This window comes from Gymnogyps californianus, chromosome 12 (genome assembly GCF_018139145.2).
Source record: "Gymnogyps californianus isolate 813 chromosome 12, ASM1813914v2, whole genome shotgun sequence".
In the NCBI taxonomy this organism is placed as follows: domain Eukaryota; kingdom Metazoa; phylum Chordata; class Aves; order Accipitriformes; family Cathartidae; genus Gymnogyps; species Gymnogyps californianus.
The window spans coordinates 20,120,882-20,139,643 of NC_059482.1; the positions used below are offsets into that span (position 1 = coordinate 20,120,882).

At 38.3% G+C, this 18,762-nt stretch overlaps 1 protein-coding gene across 3 annotated transcripts in view; it reads right to left on the reverse strand.

The window, feature by feature from the left end:
* Window positions 1-18,762, reverse strand: part of ESRP2 (epithelial splicing regulatory protein 2) — a 46,642-nt gene that overhangs the window by 6,464 nt on the left and 21,416 nt on the right. For 2 of the 3 annotated variants that reach the window (XM_050903917.1, XM_050903919.1), the window contains exons 5-15: window positions 17,461-17,575; window positions 16,611-16,709; window positions 16,435-16,489; window positions 15,490-15,600; window positions 14,508-14,640; window positions 14,269-14,311; window positions 13,448-13,749; window positions 11,361-11,582; window positions 9,877-10,075; window positions 8,456-8,648; window positions 7,247-7,424 (exon numbers count right to left, since the gene is read on the reverse strand). In XM_050903917.1, coding sequence (XP_050759874.1) covers window positions 7,247-7,424; window positions 8,456-8,648; window positions 9,877-10,075; window positions 11,361-11,582; window positions 13,448-13,749; window positions 14,269-14,311; window positions 14,508-14,640; window positions 15,490-15,600; window positions 16,435-16,489; window positions 16,611-16,709; window positions 17,461-17,575 — 1,650 coding nt within the window. The remainder of the gene's footprint in view (window positions 1-7,246; window positions 7,425-8,455; window positions 8,649-9,876; window positions 10,076-11,360; window positions 11,583-13,447; window positions 13,750-14,268; window positions 14,312-14,507; window positions 14,641-15,489; window positions 15,601-16,434; window positions 16,490-16,610; window positions 16,710-17,460; window positions 17,576-18,762) is intronic. The other variant, XM_050903918.1, reaches the window with a different exon arrangement.

Below are 18,762 nucleotides of genomic sequence, written 5' to 3' on the forward strand. Positions count from 1 at the left end.
TCTGTCTGCATTTCAGAAACCCATAAGAACAAAACAAAAACACCCAACCACGCAGGACAAACAGTGTAAAGCCAAGGGTAAACCTATAAACCCATTGCTCAAAACGGAAATAGTTTTGCTAGCTTCACCTGCAATGCAGCAGGCCAAATTCTGCTTCCATGTAGATCTGAAAAATACCACCTAGTGATTTAACCCCTTAGTATAACCAGTTGCAAGTTCACTGAGCTAGATTCTAGCAGCTTGTTTCCTGTATAAATGTTATTGAGACCTGAGACAGTATGACAATACTGAGATAACATGAAACTTCACGTTCTATTTTCAAATACCTCCCCTTAACACACAAGTAACAGGTAAAAAGTTACCAAATACTGTAATAGTTCCCCTTAAATTTAAGTAAAATAAAATTAAAAGCAAACCTCACTGTTAGTGCCTCCACTACCCTCCTCTTATCCCACTTATCTGATTCCCACCTTCCTTGCTTCTCTGAACGGAAACACAGCCTCCTTCCTCAGAGCTGCTGCCTTGTTTCCCCCTCCCTTTGAGCTCACAGCTCTTGGGGGGTTGGACTTCCCTTCCAACCTAAAACATTCTGTGATTCTTTCTCACCCAGGGGCTTCCACTTACTCTCAGTATGTCAACAGTAGCATTAAAATATAGTGGTCTACTGGAACGACACAGTAGCAAATCTTGCTTTTTAAGCCATTAATCTATGGAATACAACCTCTATCAAAGTTTTCCTTCCTCTCATCCTATTAAATTGGATACTCTCACATGCTCACAGATGATGAACAGGGAGACCTATTTCCCAGAATGACTGAAGGCGAATGCAGGAATAAATTCAGACAATAAAGCAATTTCTCTTTTCCCCTTGAAGCAGCCACCAAGAAGTCTAGCTTAGTCTAGTAAGGAAGATCGCACAGAATACCATTGTTAAATGACGAGCTCCACTAGAAAAGTCAGCCTCAGATGTTAAGGACATCAAGATATGGTTCTCAGCATACGCTCTGGTGCTATACTGACTTCTTCCAGTGATCAGCGATGGGAGCTAGGATCAAGAAAGATGTAAACTAAATATGGAAACTAGGTATGGGATAAGGTTTGCATTGAGAACCCAACCTAGGAGAAGGAAGCAAAACAGAACCTTTGCAAGTGGTTACTAAATAAGATTCTGGGGTCAACAATTAGCCCTACGGCAGGCTGCAAGATGGCAGGAAGAATACGCATATACACTGGGAAAAAACCCGCAGCTGATTGGAACAGAGATTACATTGAATAGTGTAATCTCAAAAAAAACAATCAAAAAAATCACAAAATCAACAAAGAATGCTGTTTCCTGTTCCCTACATTCTTCTTGTTGTTTTCTCCCCTGTGACAGTGGGAACTTTTATAGCTTAAGACATGCTGTTAATAACAGCAAAATGATGTTTCCTGAAGGACATGTTGCTTCTTTACAGAATCAGCAGTTTACCTTACAAGCGTAAGGTAAATACCTTTCTAGGTATTAACACTTGAAATGGCAAAGACATTTCAACTCATGTATATTAAATAACACTTATTATAATATTAAATAACATATTACAATAGACTATATAATAATAATAAATGACAGATGTATATTAAATAACACTAACTCCTCTCTCCTAAAGGAGATGACCATTTCTGACCAACAATTACCTCCAGTATGGTAGCATCTTCCAGACAGACTATCTGCTATGCTTACTGCAGTGCAAAGCTTTTTAAGATGATAGGAATCAGAGACAGAGCGGTTAATAAAGAGGTAGTATACTACACTCTCTCCTTGTACATGTATTTTTTTTTCCTTCAAGCTATTTTATTTCTTTCAGAAATACCTGTTACGTTGAGGGGAATATGGGACTGTTCTTGTCCCCTCACAGACTGTGCATAGATTTAATCAGGTCACTAACCAACGAGACATTGATTTCCATTTCACTTTTGCAGTTTCTACAGTGGACATTCAAAGATCAGATCACAGCATATGTAAAGCAATCTAGGGGGAAAAAAAAATCCATTGCTAAAAACAAAATTAAAATTGGAAAGTATACTTGGATATGTCCCAACTGGCAAAAAAACAAGGGGAAATGAAAGAAGAGGAAAACATCATAGGCAAAATGGCCACTTCAGGATTGTAGCTGCAATAAACTACCGATAAACTCTATCACAGAACAGTTCCCAAAGGGAAGAAATCCAGCTCTCAGACTCTGGAAAAAAAGTCTAGATATAGTAAGCCTGGAACATCGAATCAGATTTGATGACTAGGTAACTGCAACCTTCGGCACAAGAGTCAGGAGAAATACCCTAAACTGGCTTTGCCACTGAAGTATATCAATTGGACCGTAAGAGTGCCACTACAAGCACCAGCAACCACCTGAATGCTCTGTGGAACAGATACCATCTGAATGTTTTGTGGAACAGATAGTGAAATATGTAATGCCTGTTCCCAAAAATACAGCTTGAAGATGGTGCAACTTTAGTCTCATGTTTCAAGCATGGGAGGCAACAGACAGAAACAGTAACCACTAATTTACTAGTCCCAGTCTCACAGATGGTTTCTCCACACAGGCAACATTTCCAGGTGGAAGATAAATTTAGGAATAAAGCAAAACAAACAGCATACTCTATTCCGAGAGCATAGGGGTGAGCATATAATAATGTCTATATTGCCAGATGACTTCAAATACCAGTAAGTGGGAATTCTTCCTCTACCACATCCTCTTTCCTTTCCCTAGTCAGAAGGTGCTATGCCTAGAATTGGCACACGGACAATGGGGTATCCCTCTCAGACTACGAAGAGTCAGATTTCAAAAGGAACCCATAGGAAATAGAGAATACTTCTTTGTTTAAGCATGCATTTCAGAGAAAAAAAAAAACTAATCCCTAAAAAGTCAGTAACAATGAAGCCCGCTGTCCTGATACCAGAGAGAAATGTTGTTAATGCCCTTGGAATTTAGCCATCCATCCACTTCCCTTCACTTCCTTATTACTGTTTTAAGCACAAGCCACCCTCCCCCCCCGCAACAATGAGCCTTGAATTCTGGGTCTCTGAAGACTTGGAGGATTAATATACTGCAAAAGCTCTTTTTAGCTGCAGATAAAAGGCACCTAAGCCCAGTACAGGTTTAAAGAACAGTATTTATTTTAAGCTTCTCTTACATAAAAACATGTACACAAAGAAGTCCCTACATTTCCCTCCTAGCCTTTTTCAGCAAATTCAGGAGGCTTTAAATAAAGCTCAGATGGTGACCACAGCCCCTAAATCTGTCTTCTCCTAGTTTATTTTTTCACTAGTTCTAAATGAAACATGCTACTATAGTTATACACAACTTACCTAAATAGCAAGTCTGCTTTCTAAGAACTAATCCACACGGTCTTTTTCAGGCAGACATGAGTTCACTTTACATTCATGCCAACCTCCAATAAACTGGGCAACTGCTACTAAATGCATGCTGAATCCTAGCTAAGATGACAGCTGTGAACTAGCTTTTGGTTAGCTAAGACCATGGGCACAGTTAAATTGCATCTACTTGTGCATAAACCTAACAGTTCTTGTCAGAATACCAACTCTGTCAATGTTAGCAATAAACCTGCATTCTCATAAGAAGAAAAAAAAAATTAGGTCATTATTTGGAGACTAGAAATATTTCTCATTGATTCATTTAGTGGCTAAAGAGTAAAATCCATAGAGGATTTAGCCAGTAAATAAAGAAAAATACTTTTTAGTGAAAAATTTTGTTCTGACATGCACAAACAACTTCACGTAAATCCATTACTCAACCACTACACCTGTTCCTTCCTTATCTACTTGATTTCTCTCACTGCTTTACAACTGTAGAGAGTGATGGCCTAAAGTAACACTGAGAAGTCTGTTGCATGTAATTACTATTTTTGCACCACTTCTTCCTCAAACTTTTCCCCATAGGATCTGAAATATGAATTATTTTTCTTAATTCTAGAAAGGTCTCTTCACAATCACATATTTCTCAAGTTGTAAGGGAAGTTTCCTGTAAACATCCATAGATCCCTTACTTCAACATAATGCCCAAAGACCAGCATCTGCTGAGCAGCTGGTGTTTTAGCACCTGTCAGACCAACTACTGTCATCCCATTGTCCTATCTGAATTGTATAGTGGGGTTTGTTGTTGTGGTGGTTTTGGTTGTTTTGGTTTTTGTTGGTGGTGGGTTTTTTAAGTATCCTTTAGCTATGTATCCCGTATATGATTGGAGTCAAAACAATGGCCCTGTTGCACTACAGTACAACTAAAAAGCAGTTTAACATGAATTACTTACTGAATCAGAGCGTACTAATATTAGCTCTTTTGAAGATTACAATACACTACGATATTATACAGAAAGGTGATGGGGAAAATTACCATCTCCAAGATCTACTATTAAAATTCTTCACAAGTTTTTCAAGATTGTTTAATGCACGACACATTAAACACAAGCAAGCTGGCAGGAATATTCAACAATAAAAACAAGAAAGCAGAACTACAAGAAGAAATCAAGCTGCTGAACCACTGAACAAGAGGCTAGTCCTGATAAAATTAAATGAAAATTAAAATGCTGATCTGCAGATTTTTACATTATTTATTATTAGAAGCATGTACTGATGTTGAGACCAGCTTGTTGAAGCCCATGATAAGCAAAGTCTATCTCTTAAGAGGCAGGTCTGGTATGAAAGGTGCTTTCACTTAAGTAAAACATGTCCATACATGCAATATACAGAGCCCATGAAGACTGAAGAAGGAAAACAGAAGAGAATAAAGCAAGAACTAAAACTTAAAACCTGTTCCTTTCAGACAAGGACATACAATGAATGACAAAAATCACCCTTCAATCTCAGCATCTCCGATCTGGTTCCCAGAATACCAACATTGAAGCCCATTGAATACCAACATCAATTAGTTATACAGAGATTAAAACCATGCCCAAACCACTGATGATTATTAGGGGCTCACTTTATAAACGAGTAGAAGTATCGTGCAATAATTCCTTGGGCAGCAGCAGAAAATGAAAAAAAATAACATGAGGAGAGAGGAAAGGGGAGGAAAAAAGAAAAAAAGATTAGTTATTGCTCCAGAGACATAATATTGTCCCAATACAATAAGTCACCACCTCTTTTTTCCCCTAAAGGAATGAGGGAGTATAAAACTAGCATTACCACATGTGGGATTCCAAGAACAATTCAAAATAATTCCTTGGCTCCTTTATAAGATATTGAACCCGATCTCACTTGGACAACATCTTCTAAAGAAATCAAAGAGGTGACCAATTTAATAACAGTAACTGGTCGTCACAGGAGGTTGCAGCAGGACAATATAGTTTTCACCTTGTGGCAAAATTTCTATTCATTTGAAACATTTAATTGTGCAATACAAACACTATGAACTGCTCTCCAAATGCAGAAACAAGGAAAAGGGCAAATTCAGCACCAGACCCAAAGTCCAGATTCACTAAACTGAAGATTTAGTGGAAGACAGAGCTACTAGACCTTCTCACTGACCTTTTCCATGCACAGACACGTTCAGGTCACATTTTTCAATGGTGCACTCACACTTCTTGCTGAATTTCAATTTAGAAAATAGGCTTCCTCACTTAAGGTTTTAATATACCCACCACCCCCAACTGACTGGGGTTTGGGGGGGTGGGGTGGGGGTGGAAATCAATGGCTAAGCAACAGATGAATGATTACTATTGTTTGTCTGGAAATCATGAAAGCCACAAGTAACTGAATTTAGTTTGAACTCTAGAAATATCTGTTGAAGAAAAAACCCTAAAATACAACAACATTTAGTTTCTTTTTAATGTTTGTCAAAATTCATCACACTTTTTATAAGCTAACCTTCAAATTTTTCCACTGAAAAACCAAGTACGCAAAACTACTTTCAAACATAAATGTAACATTTGAAAAGAAGTTACAACAGGTAGAGCACACTGTATCTTCCAAATACTCAAAACTTGGAACATATACATTTAAGCATCTGTTCTCAGTCTACATTCATTTACATAGCAGACATCTGACTCTACAAATTAAAGCCCATTGTCCTTTAAGAATCTTAAAGAAAAAAACCAAAACAAAACATACGATGCCTGAATGTTTCGTATTAACTGCTGTCTTGCATTAAAAAGAATCCATCTGCAGCTTACCCTTTAGTAATACCACTGTTACCCAAACTTACAGAATTTTGAAGGACAAACATGCAAAAATTGTCTTCTTTTCACACATATCACTTGAACAGTGGTTTGAGACCCACCAAGAGGATTTTAAATCAGGGCTTCTGAGTAGTACCAAAAAGGTAGATTTGGTATTTGTGTAAGTGCTGTTATCCACGGAAGTTAAATACTCACCAGAATATACCATACTCAATTATCTTTCCTTTTAGCAAACATGTGATGACAAAACATGGATATAGATACAATATCCTCCGAGATGAAAGGCAGAAGACATGGAAAGACCCATTCCATGAATTCAAATAAGTGCTGCTGGAAAAAAAATGTTTGTACATGGTGCTTTTTTTTTTTTTTTTTTTTTAAAATGTTCCTCAAGAAGATATGTTTCTATGTGTTTGCTCACTGATAGAGCACCGAATCAGTACATACTGACTGAAGTTACCTATAGGACGTAGAATATTTGCTATCAGTATAAAATGGTTTGGAAAATACAGTTTTCCTTTAAGTTGTAATGTAATGCAGTTTTAATGGAAAATGTTCCTGCCTGTAACCAAAATAATTAGTTCTTGAAAGAGTGTCTGACAGAGGCATCTGTTTCTCTCCTTTTGGAAGCAAGTCACCACACCTAGGTCACAGCCTTTTGTACTAGAAATCTGCTCTCAGCAGACCTTAACACTTAAGTCTGGAAGGTCAAACACTGACCCTACCTAGGGCTCCCAGCAAAAAGTGGCCAGGACTGAAAGCTTTTGGCTGCCTTCACCTTCCTCTGTCAGCCCCTTCACAGCCCCACTCACACTGGGGCTCTGTGCCTTCTCCCTCTCCAAACTCAAACCCTAACCCTAGACACTAAATCACTGCTTTCAAATTAGGATATGTTTATTATCTAAGAAATAAGGCAAATTGTATATTACACTTTGGTCTGCCAGTTAAATATACAACATTGAGCTTGCACACTTGTTCAGCAATTTTCAAAAACACTCACTTGCTCAGTTTGATCCCCACTGATCATTACTCGGAGGTCCAAATACAATATCAAGGAGAGGGACTGCCTACTAACCTGGTATCCCTGGAAGAAACTGAGTATCTCCTTCATTCCTGTATTATATGGCAAGCCCTGCATACGGACTAACGCTCCAGGCTGGGGCAGAATCGGAGTGTGGGTGGCAGTTGCAGCAGCAGCTACAGCTCCTGGAGGAGCTGCAATATACCCCACCGTGGTAGGGGATACTGGAGGACTGAAAGAGAAAGAGGGGCAAAATTGTTACGAAAACCAATAACTGGCTTTAGCACTCGGAATAGGCAAAGATGAAACTGAAAATTTAAATTTGAGAGTAAGCCCAAAAACCACAGAAAAACAAGCGGCCCTGATGTGGACTGCTTTGTGAACTTTCTTAATTTCTCTTCAGCATCTGATAATTTATATTTAGAGAAGTGAGGGAAAGGAAAACAGCTAACATTTGTAGTTGAAGACATACAGAGTGGCATTTGTTATTTCACAGGGGAGGAGAAAAATAGTAGCTGCAGATGACTTGTTCTAAGATTGTTAATAAAACCATAAAGAAAAAAAGGGGTGTGGGGGAATCATAATATGAAAAGCAGGCAAGGGCCCAAATCTGGTACTTCTGAGCCACAAAACAGTGAGTAAAGCAGCATATCTGGTCAGGGCGCATCTGGCAAATTACCAGATACTCAGGCTGGTAAGTGCCACAAGCCTAGGAACTATTCATGAACAAGCTATTTCCCCGTGGACCCAAGGACCAGACTTCAGTGAGCCATGTTGATACCATCTGTGGGAAGGGAAAAGGTGGAGATCTTCTGCTCTGCTTACACATGTAAAGTGTTCTTTGGTCTCACTGATATAAGAAATCAAACCTAGTACACACCTATGATGAGTCTTTCAGTATGGAAACAGTACTGTAAGTACAAGAACAAACTAAGGGATGAGGGTAGAGGCATATATTGACACAGCGTCTCATTGGGCCAAGAAATAGAACCGCCTTGATGACATTGCCCCGGTGCCAAAAACACTGTTAAATATTAGACTAACATTATCATGAGATTCAAACAGAACCTACAGAAAAGCTGAACTTCATTACAAGGCCACAGAGAATCAGTTAAAATGGCTGCCACCTCTGCTGATGAACATCAAGTTCCCAGGATTATCTACACCAGAAGTACAAATTTAAGAGCTGTTCACAGGTGACCACATAGTTGCCTGCTCCACTGAGATGAAATATCAAGAGAAGCAGCTAAGTCTAGGGGTTACCTGGGATAGTAAGCTGTGTAATTCATATAGAGCTGAGCAGCCTGAGCTGGGTAGTAGGTAACAGTTGGAGGAGCAGCCGCGGAGGCCTGGGGAGTCCTGGTAGTTGGCAAGAGGGCTTGTGGCTGGTAAAGCGCTGCCTCTGCTGGGATCACAGCTGCTGTTTGGAAAGCAGCATAAGCTGGTGGAGAAAGACCTAAAAACAAACCAGGACACACCAACAAAAAACAATCAGAATGGAGATCTCTGCTATAGGAAAGGAATTATTCATCCCAAAGTGACTAATACCATCTGGGCACGATTAATGAACACTCGTGCAAAGACTGCTCTCTAGCCTCTCCCCTGGAGACCCCTGCTACATCACCATGAATGACAACTTGGGCATTCGAAATGAGCAATTCCTAAGAGTTCACAACTCCTAGAGCTGAGCAGCCTTGTTCATATGTAAATGGAAAGTAGGGAACTTCAGAGTTATTCAAAGAAAGCATAAAGCCATGTGCATAGAGAAAGCAGGCGTGCACACCAACACACCCTCTGTTCTTTCTAACAGAAGTTGTACTCTGTGGGACAAAAGTACCATAATATTAGCTACACATGGGCATCCACAACTGCTGACCATGAGTCTTCATGCATAAGTCTCCTGCAACTTCAAAAAGTATTTTTAGGATGTAGCAAATGGAAAAAAGAATACTCCACTAGATCACTAGTCTGATGCATTTTGATGAACAAGTACCTGATTTGTATAGGAACATTAAGCTTAGCTTGGTGTGCAGTCAAATTGTTTTTATATACTATATTTGGCAGCTTTTTACTATTTTGCAAATACACATCAGTATCTGCTTTGTGATTTGATAGTGAGACTAATTAGAACGGTACAGTAAAGTTCCATTATAGTTCCACAATAAGGTTCACTGTAATCTTAAATAAAATTAAAAAAATAAAAATCCATCCAACTTCACCACTCTATGGTCTGTTAGCGTATCATCCCAGTGGGTGTTTTCCTTCAAAAATAAGCCCATAGAGTACCTTCTCAATGCTCTAAGGCAAGATAGCAAGAGCACTCATCGGCAGCTAGAATATAGAATTTCTCCGCCTTTTAAAAATCCCTCTAATTCCAAGTAGGTTTCACTACAGGCAAGTCTACCGCAGAGCTCAGAAGAACAGTACACCCATAAAAAGCGAAGTGTGCAACAATTTCACTGGCAAGGCCTTGCTGCCCTCTACTCACCACCGAAAATACAATAAAAATGCGTCTGATCAGTCCCATTATTGCCCAAAGGGAACAATTCCAATCTCAGCACGTATACAGATGGATGATTATTGATCATGGCAAAACCCAAGTCAAAAGGTGAAAGGCCACAAAGCTTCAGCACCTACCACATATCAGCCTTTAGCAGCAGAGAGCAGAAGAATTGGAGACTTACATGGTAACTTACATGGCGGTGGGGATAAGCCACTACGATTTAAAGTGCCACCCATTAAAACAAAGTTCATCTCCTCTCCTGAACACTGAAATACTTCCACATAACGGTCCTTCATCATTTTTTTGTGACATTTTTGAGCCACCATAAAGGCTTTGTCAGCAGATTTCATTTGAATAAAAGCATCACCTGATGGTCGTCCCTAGGGGAGGGGAGGAAATAATCATAAGTCAATCTGTTATTAAAACACCCAGAGCACAAGAAATGCAGAAAGTACTAAAATCAAATGTCTACTGAAGGTCTGTATTGTTCTTCCTCATCTGGCCCCAATGACTAATAACAATTATTTTTAGGAGCAGAAAGGCAAGACTCATGTAACCAGCACCCAGTTAACACAACACTACTTCCGTCTTCTGCAGAAAGAAATCGAGAATAATTTAGCATGGAAACAAAGTTTGGAGGCCTCTAATCCGAACACTGTTCAAAGCAGGGCTAACTTTCAAGTTACATCAGGCCACTCATGGCCTTCTCCACTTGAAATCTGAGCACCTCCAGGGGTGGAGATTCCACAGCATCTCTGGGAACCTGTTCGGGTATGTAACTAATTTCTCATTGTGATTTTTTTTTTTTTCCTTTCTACCCAATTGGAATTTTCCTTAATGTAGTTTATTAACACTGTCTCTTATTCTTTTGCTGTTGAAGCTCTAGGAAGAGTCTGGCTTTGCCTTCCCTGTGACTACTTTTTAGGTAGTAGTACAACAGTATAAAGCTCCAGACATGCTTTAGTAAAGTCCATAGCTACATTGGAAATTGATTTCCAGGTCTGATTTTCTGCAACCTGACAGACATTGCTATATGTATAAAAGACTAAAAACTTCCTTAACAAAAAAGTGAAACAAATATAGTAGATCTCTCTCATTTGTTTTCTTTTAATACCTCAATATTTCTGTGGCTAATAGAGTTTATTTTTAACATAAGACAACCGGGAAAAATATCCCTATGATGTAATTAAAATATATCCAAAACACAATTTTTAATTTCAACTTCCTTTAAAGCCTGAAAAGTCTCTAGCCACGTTAGGAAAACCTCATTTTTCCACAAATACCACTCAAACAACACAGCTACCCTTGAGCAGAAACCCTGAAGCTGACAGAGCAGCTATGCCATCCAACATGAGACATTTCTGTCTTGTGTATTTCCAGCACTTGACTGAAACACAAGGGACTATTTAAGACAGCCTCCAGGACAAAGCTATCATTAAAAGAACAAGCTTCATCCTCCCCAGTCTTATGCATACATATAGAGAAAGAAAAGCAAGTTTGTATGTAAAAGGGGAAGAGAAATGAGGAAGAGACAGACAAACAGAACATCGTATTTTCTCAAGGTTACAGAAGACCTAAAGCACAGCCAAGAACAGGTAAGCCACCCTGACTTCTAACCCTGTTCAATGACTGGAAAGTTAGCCCTCCCATGCAAAATGCTGTTACCTGTTGATTAAGGACCATGTGAACTCCATGGGGCTTGATATCAGCTGTGGCATCTCCCATAAATTCCAGGATGTCATCAATGCCAGCAGTGTAAGGAAGGCCTCTGAGCCGGACACAGTCACGTATGCTACCCGTGGCAATGGTATATGGTGGGGGTATGACAGGAATGATGGGAGTTGGGAGAGTGGGAATAAGAGGTGTTGACAGATATCGATTAAGTACCTGTTGGCAAAAAAGCATATTGATAGAAATTTACACATCATCTGGCTGAGCACAAATCAATTCTCACAATAATGTGTTTCACACATTTAAATAAATCCACTTCCAACATCAGAGAAAAAAAAAAAAACCACAACCTTCTTAAACCAAATTATTGCGGATAGTTTCCTCTTGGGCATTTGAAACTTTCAAACTCAGAAGGGGAGAGAGGAAGTCTAACAAATTTAATTTGCTAGACCCCAATAACAGACCTTTCTAATCTCATTATAAAAAAGTTAAAACCAGATTACAGTTCATTTTAGAATATCCCAAAAAGGAACATCTGAAAACCACATTTGTGCTAATAAACCAGTATTGTCACATACAGTTCTTACTCAGAGTAAATTAAAAAGTCATTTTAAAAGAACTGAGACCTGAAATAACTAATAAGTAAAAACACTAGCTGTAATTCGTTCATAAAACTTGATCGGTTAAGTGAGGGTGCTTGCTTTTTTATTATTTATAGATTATATTTATTTTTCTCGATAATGATTCAGCCTAGGGAGTTTGTCTCAACAGAAGACTTTTTTCAAGAATCTACTTGTAGCACATTTCAGGCCAGAAATCTTCTCCCTCAGTTGCGTATAGAATATTGCAATTACTTTGTATTAACATCTAAGTAGATGAGAGCTGGTTTTACCTCTTGTAATTACTCAAACAAGCAGCCTGTAATTCCCTAAAAAAAAAAAAAAAATCACCTCTTGCTCAAGCAGCAAAAAAAATTAGGGTGTCACCCTAGACAGTTGTCATAGAGGAAGAAGTAATGACATATTGGTAGAATATAAGTTTTATCCAGGTCTCCCTAACAAAAGTGAGAGCAAAGACTTGGTCACTGTGACAGAGTGTTTTTGTTCCTTAGAGGAATTAGCATCACTCTCTCGGGGGGGGGGGGGGGGGGGGGTGTGTGGTGTGTGAATAAAATTTCTCCATGCCATTTCACTTAGTCTTTACAACACACATCAGATTCTTGGCTGTTCTAATCTCCATATCACAGTACTAAGGGTAAATGGCAGGTCTACAAGTGTGGATATTCTTTCCCTTGCCCCATCCCTTCTATTAAAAAGACTTCTCATGTCACATAGGTTGAAACAGTAACTGTATTAAGTTTTTATAGCCAGTGGTTACGCAAAGACCAGATCAAATCTCATAATGATTACCTTTGGCATTATCAGTCTAGGAATACTCTGTGTCAGGCAGAAAAATGCAATACGTGATGTTTTTCACAGGCTCGAGTTGTTAATGCCGAAATAAAATGGTTTTACCAGTTTAAGAAGGTGATTATAGGAACTGGTGAAGGATGGGGAAAAAGTGAAACATTATCTTAGGAAAACAAATATTTCACTTCCTTTCATCAAAAATCAGATACATCCTGGTAATTCTTAGTTTCCAACAAAGCAGTTGTTTTCCTACAGCTGATTTAATGCATCCAGATTTGGATTTCATGTTAGAAATTCTGTACATGGAGACCAGAATTTAAAGACTATACTGCAGATTTTCAAGAAGCATTACTACAATACTATCAATCTAGTATATTTTTAGAATTATTTTTGTGATTTCAGTCAACCTTTAAGAAGTAGAAGAGAATCATCCAATGATTTTTACTTTACAATCTGAGGGATGTTAAAAAAAACCAAACAGCGGCACTAAAAAACCAAAAAACAATGCTATACAATTTTCCGTGCCAATCAGGAACCACATATTGCCCTTTCTAGAACTTGACATCTTTAATATAATAGACTTTCGTGGTTGTCTACAACATATTTGCGTGTAAGTGTTAGAAGAAATGTTTTGACTGTTAAGTTTCGAGTCTCACAGCCAATAGTTACAACCTGTTGGACTTCTGCTGCTGTGCTCCTGAAGAGTTCAATGTAACGTTTTCCAAGTATTTCTTTGTGCTTTTTAAGTGCATTCTGTGCATATTCTTCACAGGAAAATAACACAAATGCATCTCCTGTGGGCCTGCCATCTGGGTACTTGACAAAGAGAAGTCCCTCTTTCCCTCCTGTGACTGGGCACTCTGGCCCCAGGAACCCCAAGACATCCTCCTGAGTAGCCGTGAATGGAAGGCCTCTCATCCGGATGATAACTTGATTCTCCTTAGATAAGAACTGGGCCACTTCATTAGAGGTGCCTAGTAGAAAGATAACAGCATATGGTCAGCCAACAACACATGGTCATGCTGGTCAGTCAATTCCATAGGACACTGGAGCGGCAAAGCATTAAGGAGCAATATAGGAGGTAAGTAACTAGCAACAAACCCACAGAAGACCTGAGACACTACTAACCCCAGTAATCTATTTTGAAGTGCAAATCCCTTACCCTGAAAGTGTTTCATATTTTAATGAAATTGGAACAAAGACGAGATTAGTGTGAACTTATACAAGGTACACAGATGCTTCCACTGCAAAGGCTCATGTTCCTCCGAAACAGCAAGACCTGTCTGTGAACATCACAGCCCAAATGCTCACAGCTCAAATTCAGCCACATGAAACCAGAACTTGACAGGGTCAAGTATTCTTGGAAGGCAAAACAGGAAAAGCTACTTCATTACCCATTTGTGTCCTCAGTCAAGAAAAAAAAAAATCAGAACTGGAACAACACTCCTATGAGTGTTACTTAAGTAATCACACTGAACTCCAGCATCACTTACCTCCTGCAATTTTTAAGAATTCTTCCCCAGTTGCTTTGTAAACCTTAAAAAGAAGAAAAAAAACCCACACATGAAAATTACAACATTCAACTCTAAAACACACACACCCTTCCACATGTGAGAGAATTGTATTTTGGTACTTTGAGCAAAACAGAAGTGCAGTTTATTCTCATTTAAAACTGTAGTCTAAAATATTCAGGTTGGTCTCCAAAGATTTGTTTCAAGCCACTGCTTTTTACCTCAATGTATCTGCTACCCATGTGATGTTTATGTCTTTCCAGTGCAAGATCTCTCTGTTCAGAATTGACAAACCGAACTAATGCCTCCCCATTTCTTCTTCCTTGAGCGTTCAGACAAAGAGCCACACCACCTCTGGAAGGTAAAGCCAACAAAAATGAACTTAGTTTGAATCTTTAATACATTTAATAAATAATTGTGTAAGAATAGTAGAGAAATCAGACTAACATGGAGTTTACAGATTGAAAAAGAAATTGCTACTATCCACAATTTCATTTCATTTTTAAGGTAACACAATTATACTGCAGAATCCACTTCAGTGAGATCTTGGATCTCATGCTGTTCACCACTTTCTCAACTTCCATGCAGATGTAAATTTGCAAGCCCTTCCTATCATCTCAGAGACGCAGATTTGAATTTTCTCACACCTCTAAATAAAAAACCCCATATTTTCTCAGCGTTGAGAATCTCGAATATATATTAAGTGACAGGTATGCTAAATTAAACTCTCTCTCTATAGACACACATATACATACAGAGGTGTACACACATTAGTCATATGAAAATTTCTTCCAAACAGCACTTGGAGGTTCCTGAATCTGGCCTGTTTAGGACATATAGCAGAATACTGAAGCACTGGCACAAAATTAAAGCTTCTGTTATATCTTGGACTCTGCCTTGATTAATGCAGTAGGAGTTTCTCCCTTCAGGTACTAGTAATAAACGAACATATGCTGGGTTTCAATTGATAAGTCTCTTTTCTTCTTCACACACTTCAAAACTCCTTCTTGCACGCCTAAGGCTGGTAAACCTGTTCAGTTATCATGACCATGGGGTGGGAAGGGGCCTGGATGGGGAAAGACAGTAGAAGCCAGGACTCTAGTGGGGGGTGTGGGGGATGTGTGTTAAACATAATATAAAATATTAAAAGAACTGGCTATTAAAGTCAAAGTGATAAAGCAAGACAAATTCTTATTATCTTACTTGGCAATGTTGAGTCCTTTGAAAAACCGAGCAATATCTTGGTCTGAAGACTGCCATGGCAAACCTCTGGCACGTATTACTGTCTCACTGTCCACTGTTTCAGATTTACTACTGCACAGAAGAAAAAAAAAAAAAAAAAGCAGCTTTAATCTAGGTTTTCCATTATCTTACCAAATTTCAGTCTGCAACTAATTTAACTTGTAAATCAGGAGCATATTTGCTGTTGAGACTCTTCTAGTTCCATTACTCATTTCAATAAAGAAAGGAAAGATAACTGGGATAACCCTTTTACATATACAAATGCCTAAGATGCACTATGTTGTCACCACATTGCAGTTCCTTAAAAAAAAAAAAAATAGGAAGACTGTCTCAAAGTGAAGTAATAAGGAACTGGATTAATTTTATTTGAAAGATGTAACAATCCAACATAGATGATTACAAGGCAGTCCTAAATATTACTTATTACATATCACTCATGCTTAAGATGTTTCATTCTCCAGTTACTGCAATGTATTTGAAAAAAAAGAACTGTTCTGTTTCTTCTCTCCCTAAACCCAATACACAATACAGCATATTAGACCACTCTTCAGAAGCACCATGTAGTTCAGCTGCATATAGGGTGCACTAGCCATTACCCCTGTTGACTTAGGGAAAGTTCACAAATATTTCTTCACCACTGGGTAAGATAAGTTGGCCTCGCTGCCATGCAAAACAGAAGCTAGAGAACAAAGAGCATTTAACTTGCAGTGACTTTAAAGAGACGGACTAAAGTACAGCATTCAACATACCAGCTACAGTCTGTCTACACTAGACTACTGAATACAATATTACTGTTCTCAGTAACCAATCTACTTTCACAGTGACCGTGGGGAAATATCCACAAGCTTTTCTTGCTGTAGACAAGACTCATCTTTGGTTGAAAACAACCGTGACAAGGGCACTTACCAAGGACCTGTTTCGTACTTGTATTTCACAGTTTCAGGCTCAGTAAATACGTGATCTGCAACAAAACAGGAAGTTTAAATATAACCAGGGTCAGAGATTACTTAAGAATGACAGTTCCACTGCCAATTCTTACAGAAAAGAACGATTTCAGCATTCTTTATAAATAGTTCACTTACTACAACTTTCAGAGAGCATGCTGAAAATGATAGCCACCATGGTTTTCACTTGCCACACGCCAAAGTCCTCCTCTGTTTCATCTGTCCCTAAGCCTAGATCTAAACAGGTGATTATAGAAAATAACAGACTTGCACAATCATTTGTAAACAAGTCATAAGGCTTTCCTGATATTAACACAGAACTGGTAATCAAATTTGCTGGTCTTAGCGGGGACACATGACCATTAGACATTTGTTATTCTGCTCATAAACTGGTTAATATTCACTTTAACAGTCAACAGTTTGAAAACTATTGATAGCTTACATCATTTCAGTGTTAACAGTAAAAAAAGAAAGCTGAATAAGTTGTTATCACTTCAAACATAACTGAACTTTAACCACTTTCAGCTGGGCCACAACAATCCTCCAAAAATTTAGATGCAGGGTGTTGGGGGGTTTTTTTGTTGGTTTTTGTTGTTGTTGTTGCTTTAAACTCAGTTCAGTCAGGATCACGCAAGAGAACTATTACTATCTACAAACAGTAGAAGCTTGCAGGCCAACTGGTGCTGAAAAGGCCCACTGATAGCTAAGTCTTGCCTTTAAGATCAAGTATCAATGCAAGTGATGTTTTTCTTTAGTGGATTTACTAAATATGGTTTAGAACTCAGTGTTAAGACTCAAATTGGAAAAAAAAAATTACAAGCAGAGCCGCTCACCCCAACACACACTTAAGCAAACATTCCTTCCATTTTACCTGTGAGTTTTTAAAACCCACATCCTAGTTTAGAAGAATAAAACCTGTAACGATCACAGAGATAAAACCTAAGGAAGCATAACTGATTCTGGTGTAAAAGCTGCAGCAAAAGGATACATTCTGCCATGGTCTTGATAGTCTGATCTTTCACGGCGGCTGAACTAGGGTAGCAAGTATGAAATTCTTTGCGCAGATCATAAAAGGAATAGAAGCAGTCTGACAGCAGGAAGTTCTACAAGGAAGGCAAAAAGTTTGTTTTGTACACACCATTCCTTTAAATTCCGATTAATATTTTTGGACCGAACGAGGCAGTCTCAAAAATCACATAGTTGCATGTCATCAGCTTGTCTATGATAGACCAGTTTAGTTCCTTTGTAACACAGTTCAAATTCCATAGCCTAACAGAATTAGATCTCTAGATGAGCAAACCCAAATAGCTTCTGCGAGGCAGACCTGTGCAAAACAGCTAGAGAAGACGGCTGGGGAAGGAAACAATAACAACAACAACAAAAAAATCTAGGTTTTGCTGTTTTATAAATACTCTCATTTAGGACACTGTATTTTCTCTTTTGTGGCTACACTGAAAAGCAATATTGTACCAAAACATGACAACAAAGTTTAAATAAATACTGTTACAGTGTGCAAAATATCTTCCAGCAACTTAAAGACATTTATTCATTACTGTTGTATATTGGATAAGCACTTTAATTATATAACGTTATTAAACATTTAAGCAGCCCTTCACTCAGATATTAGCTTATTTTTTCAAGGAATAAAACAAATAATTCTGGTCTAATTGATTACTTTCTCTCTCACACTCTCCAACTGTTTTACTATATAGAAGTTTGACTTCGGTCTAGCCAAACAGCACCCACCGTTGTAAATAAAGAATTAAGAAAAATCACAAGGTAATGTTTCTTAGAATGGTAGGAATAGCAAGAGCTAAGGTCTGAGGCTTACTAACATTTAATGTGCAGGGAGAAATAAACTTTCCCAAATGAAAAAGTATTGAAGGAGAAAAAAAAGAAAAAAGAGAAAGAAATGCAGTATTAAGAGATTCAACACTTGATCAGATCCATTCCTTGATCTGTATGGACAATTATTTCTTTCACAACTTTACAGTGCTTGTTTTGTTTTATCCATTTGTTTCAAGAGGGAAGTACAAAGAATTACCCCCACAAAAAAAAAGTACTATCATGTTTGAATGTTAAATATCATTCCTGTTTCTTTCCTTGCTTCATCCCTGCATAAACATGTGCTTTTCATAAAAAGTCGCAGTGTTATGTTTTAATATAACACAAATGCCAAACGAATATTTGTAGAAACTCGGCATGAGCCAATACCCTTATATAGAGAAAAAAATACAACTGATCAGTCAACTCCTTCCTTGTCAGCAGCTCCCATTCCTGTGGGGTTCCT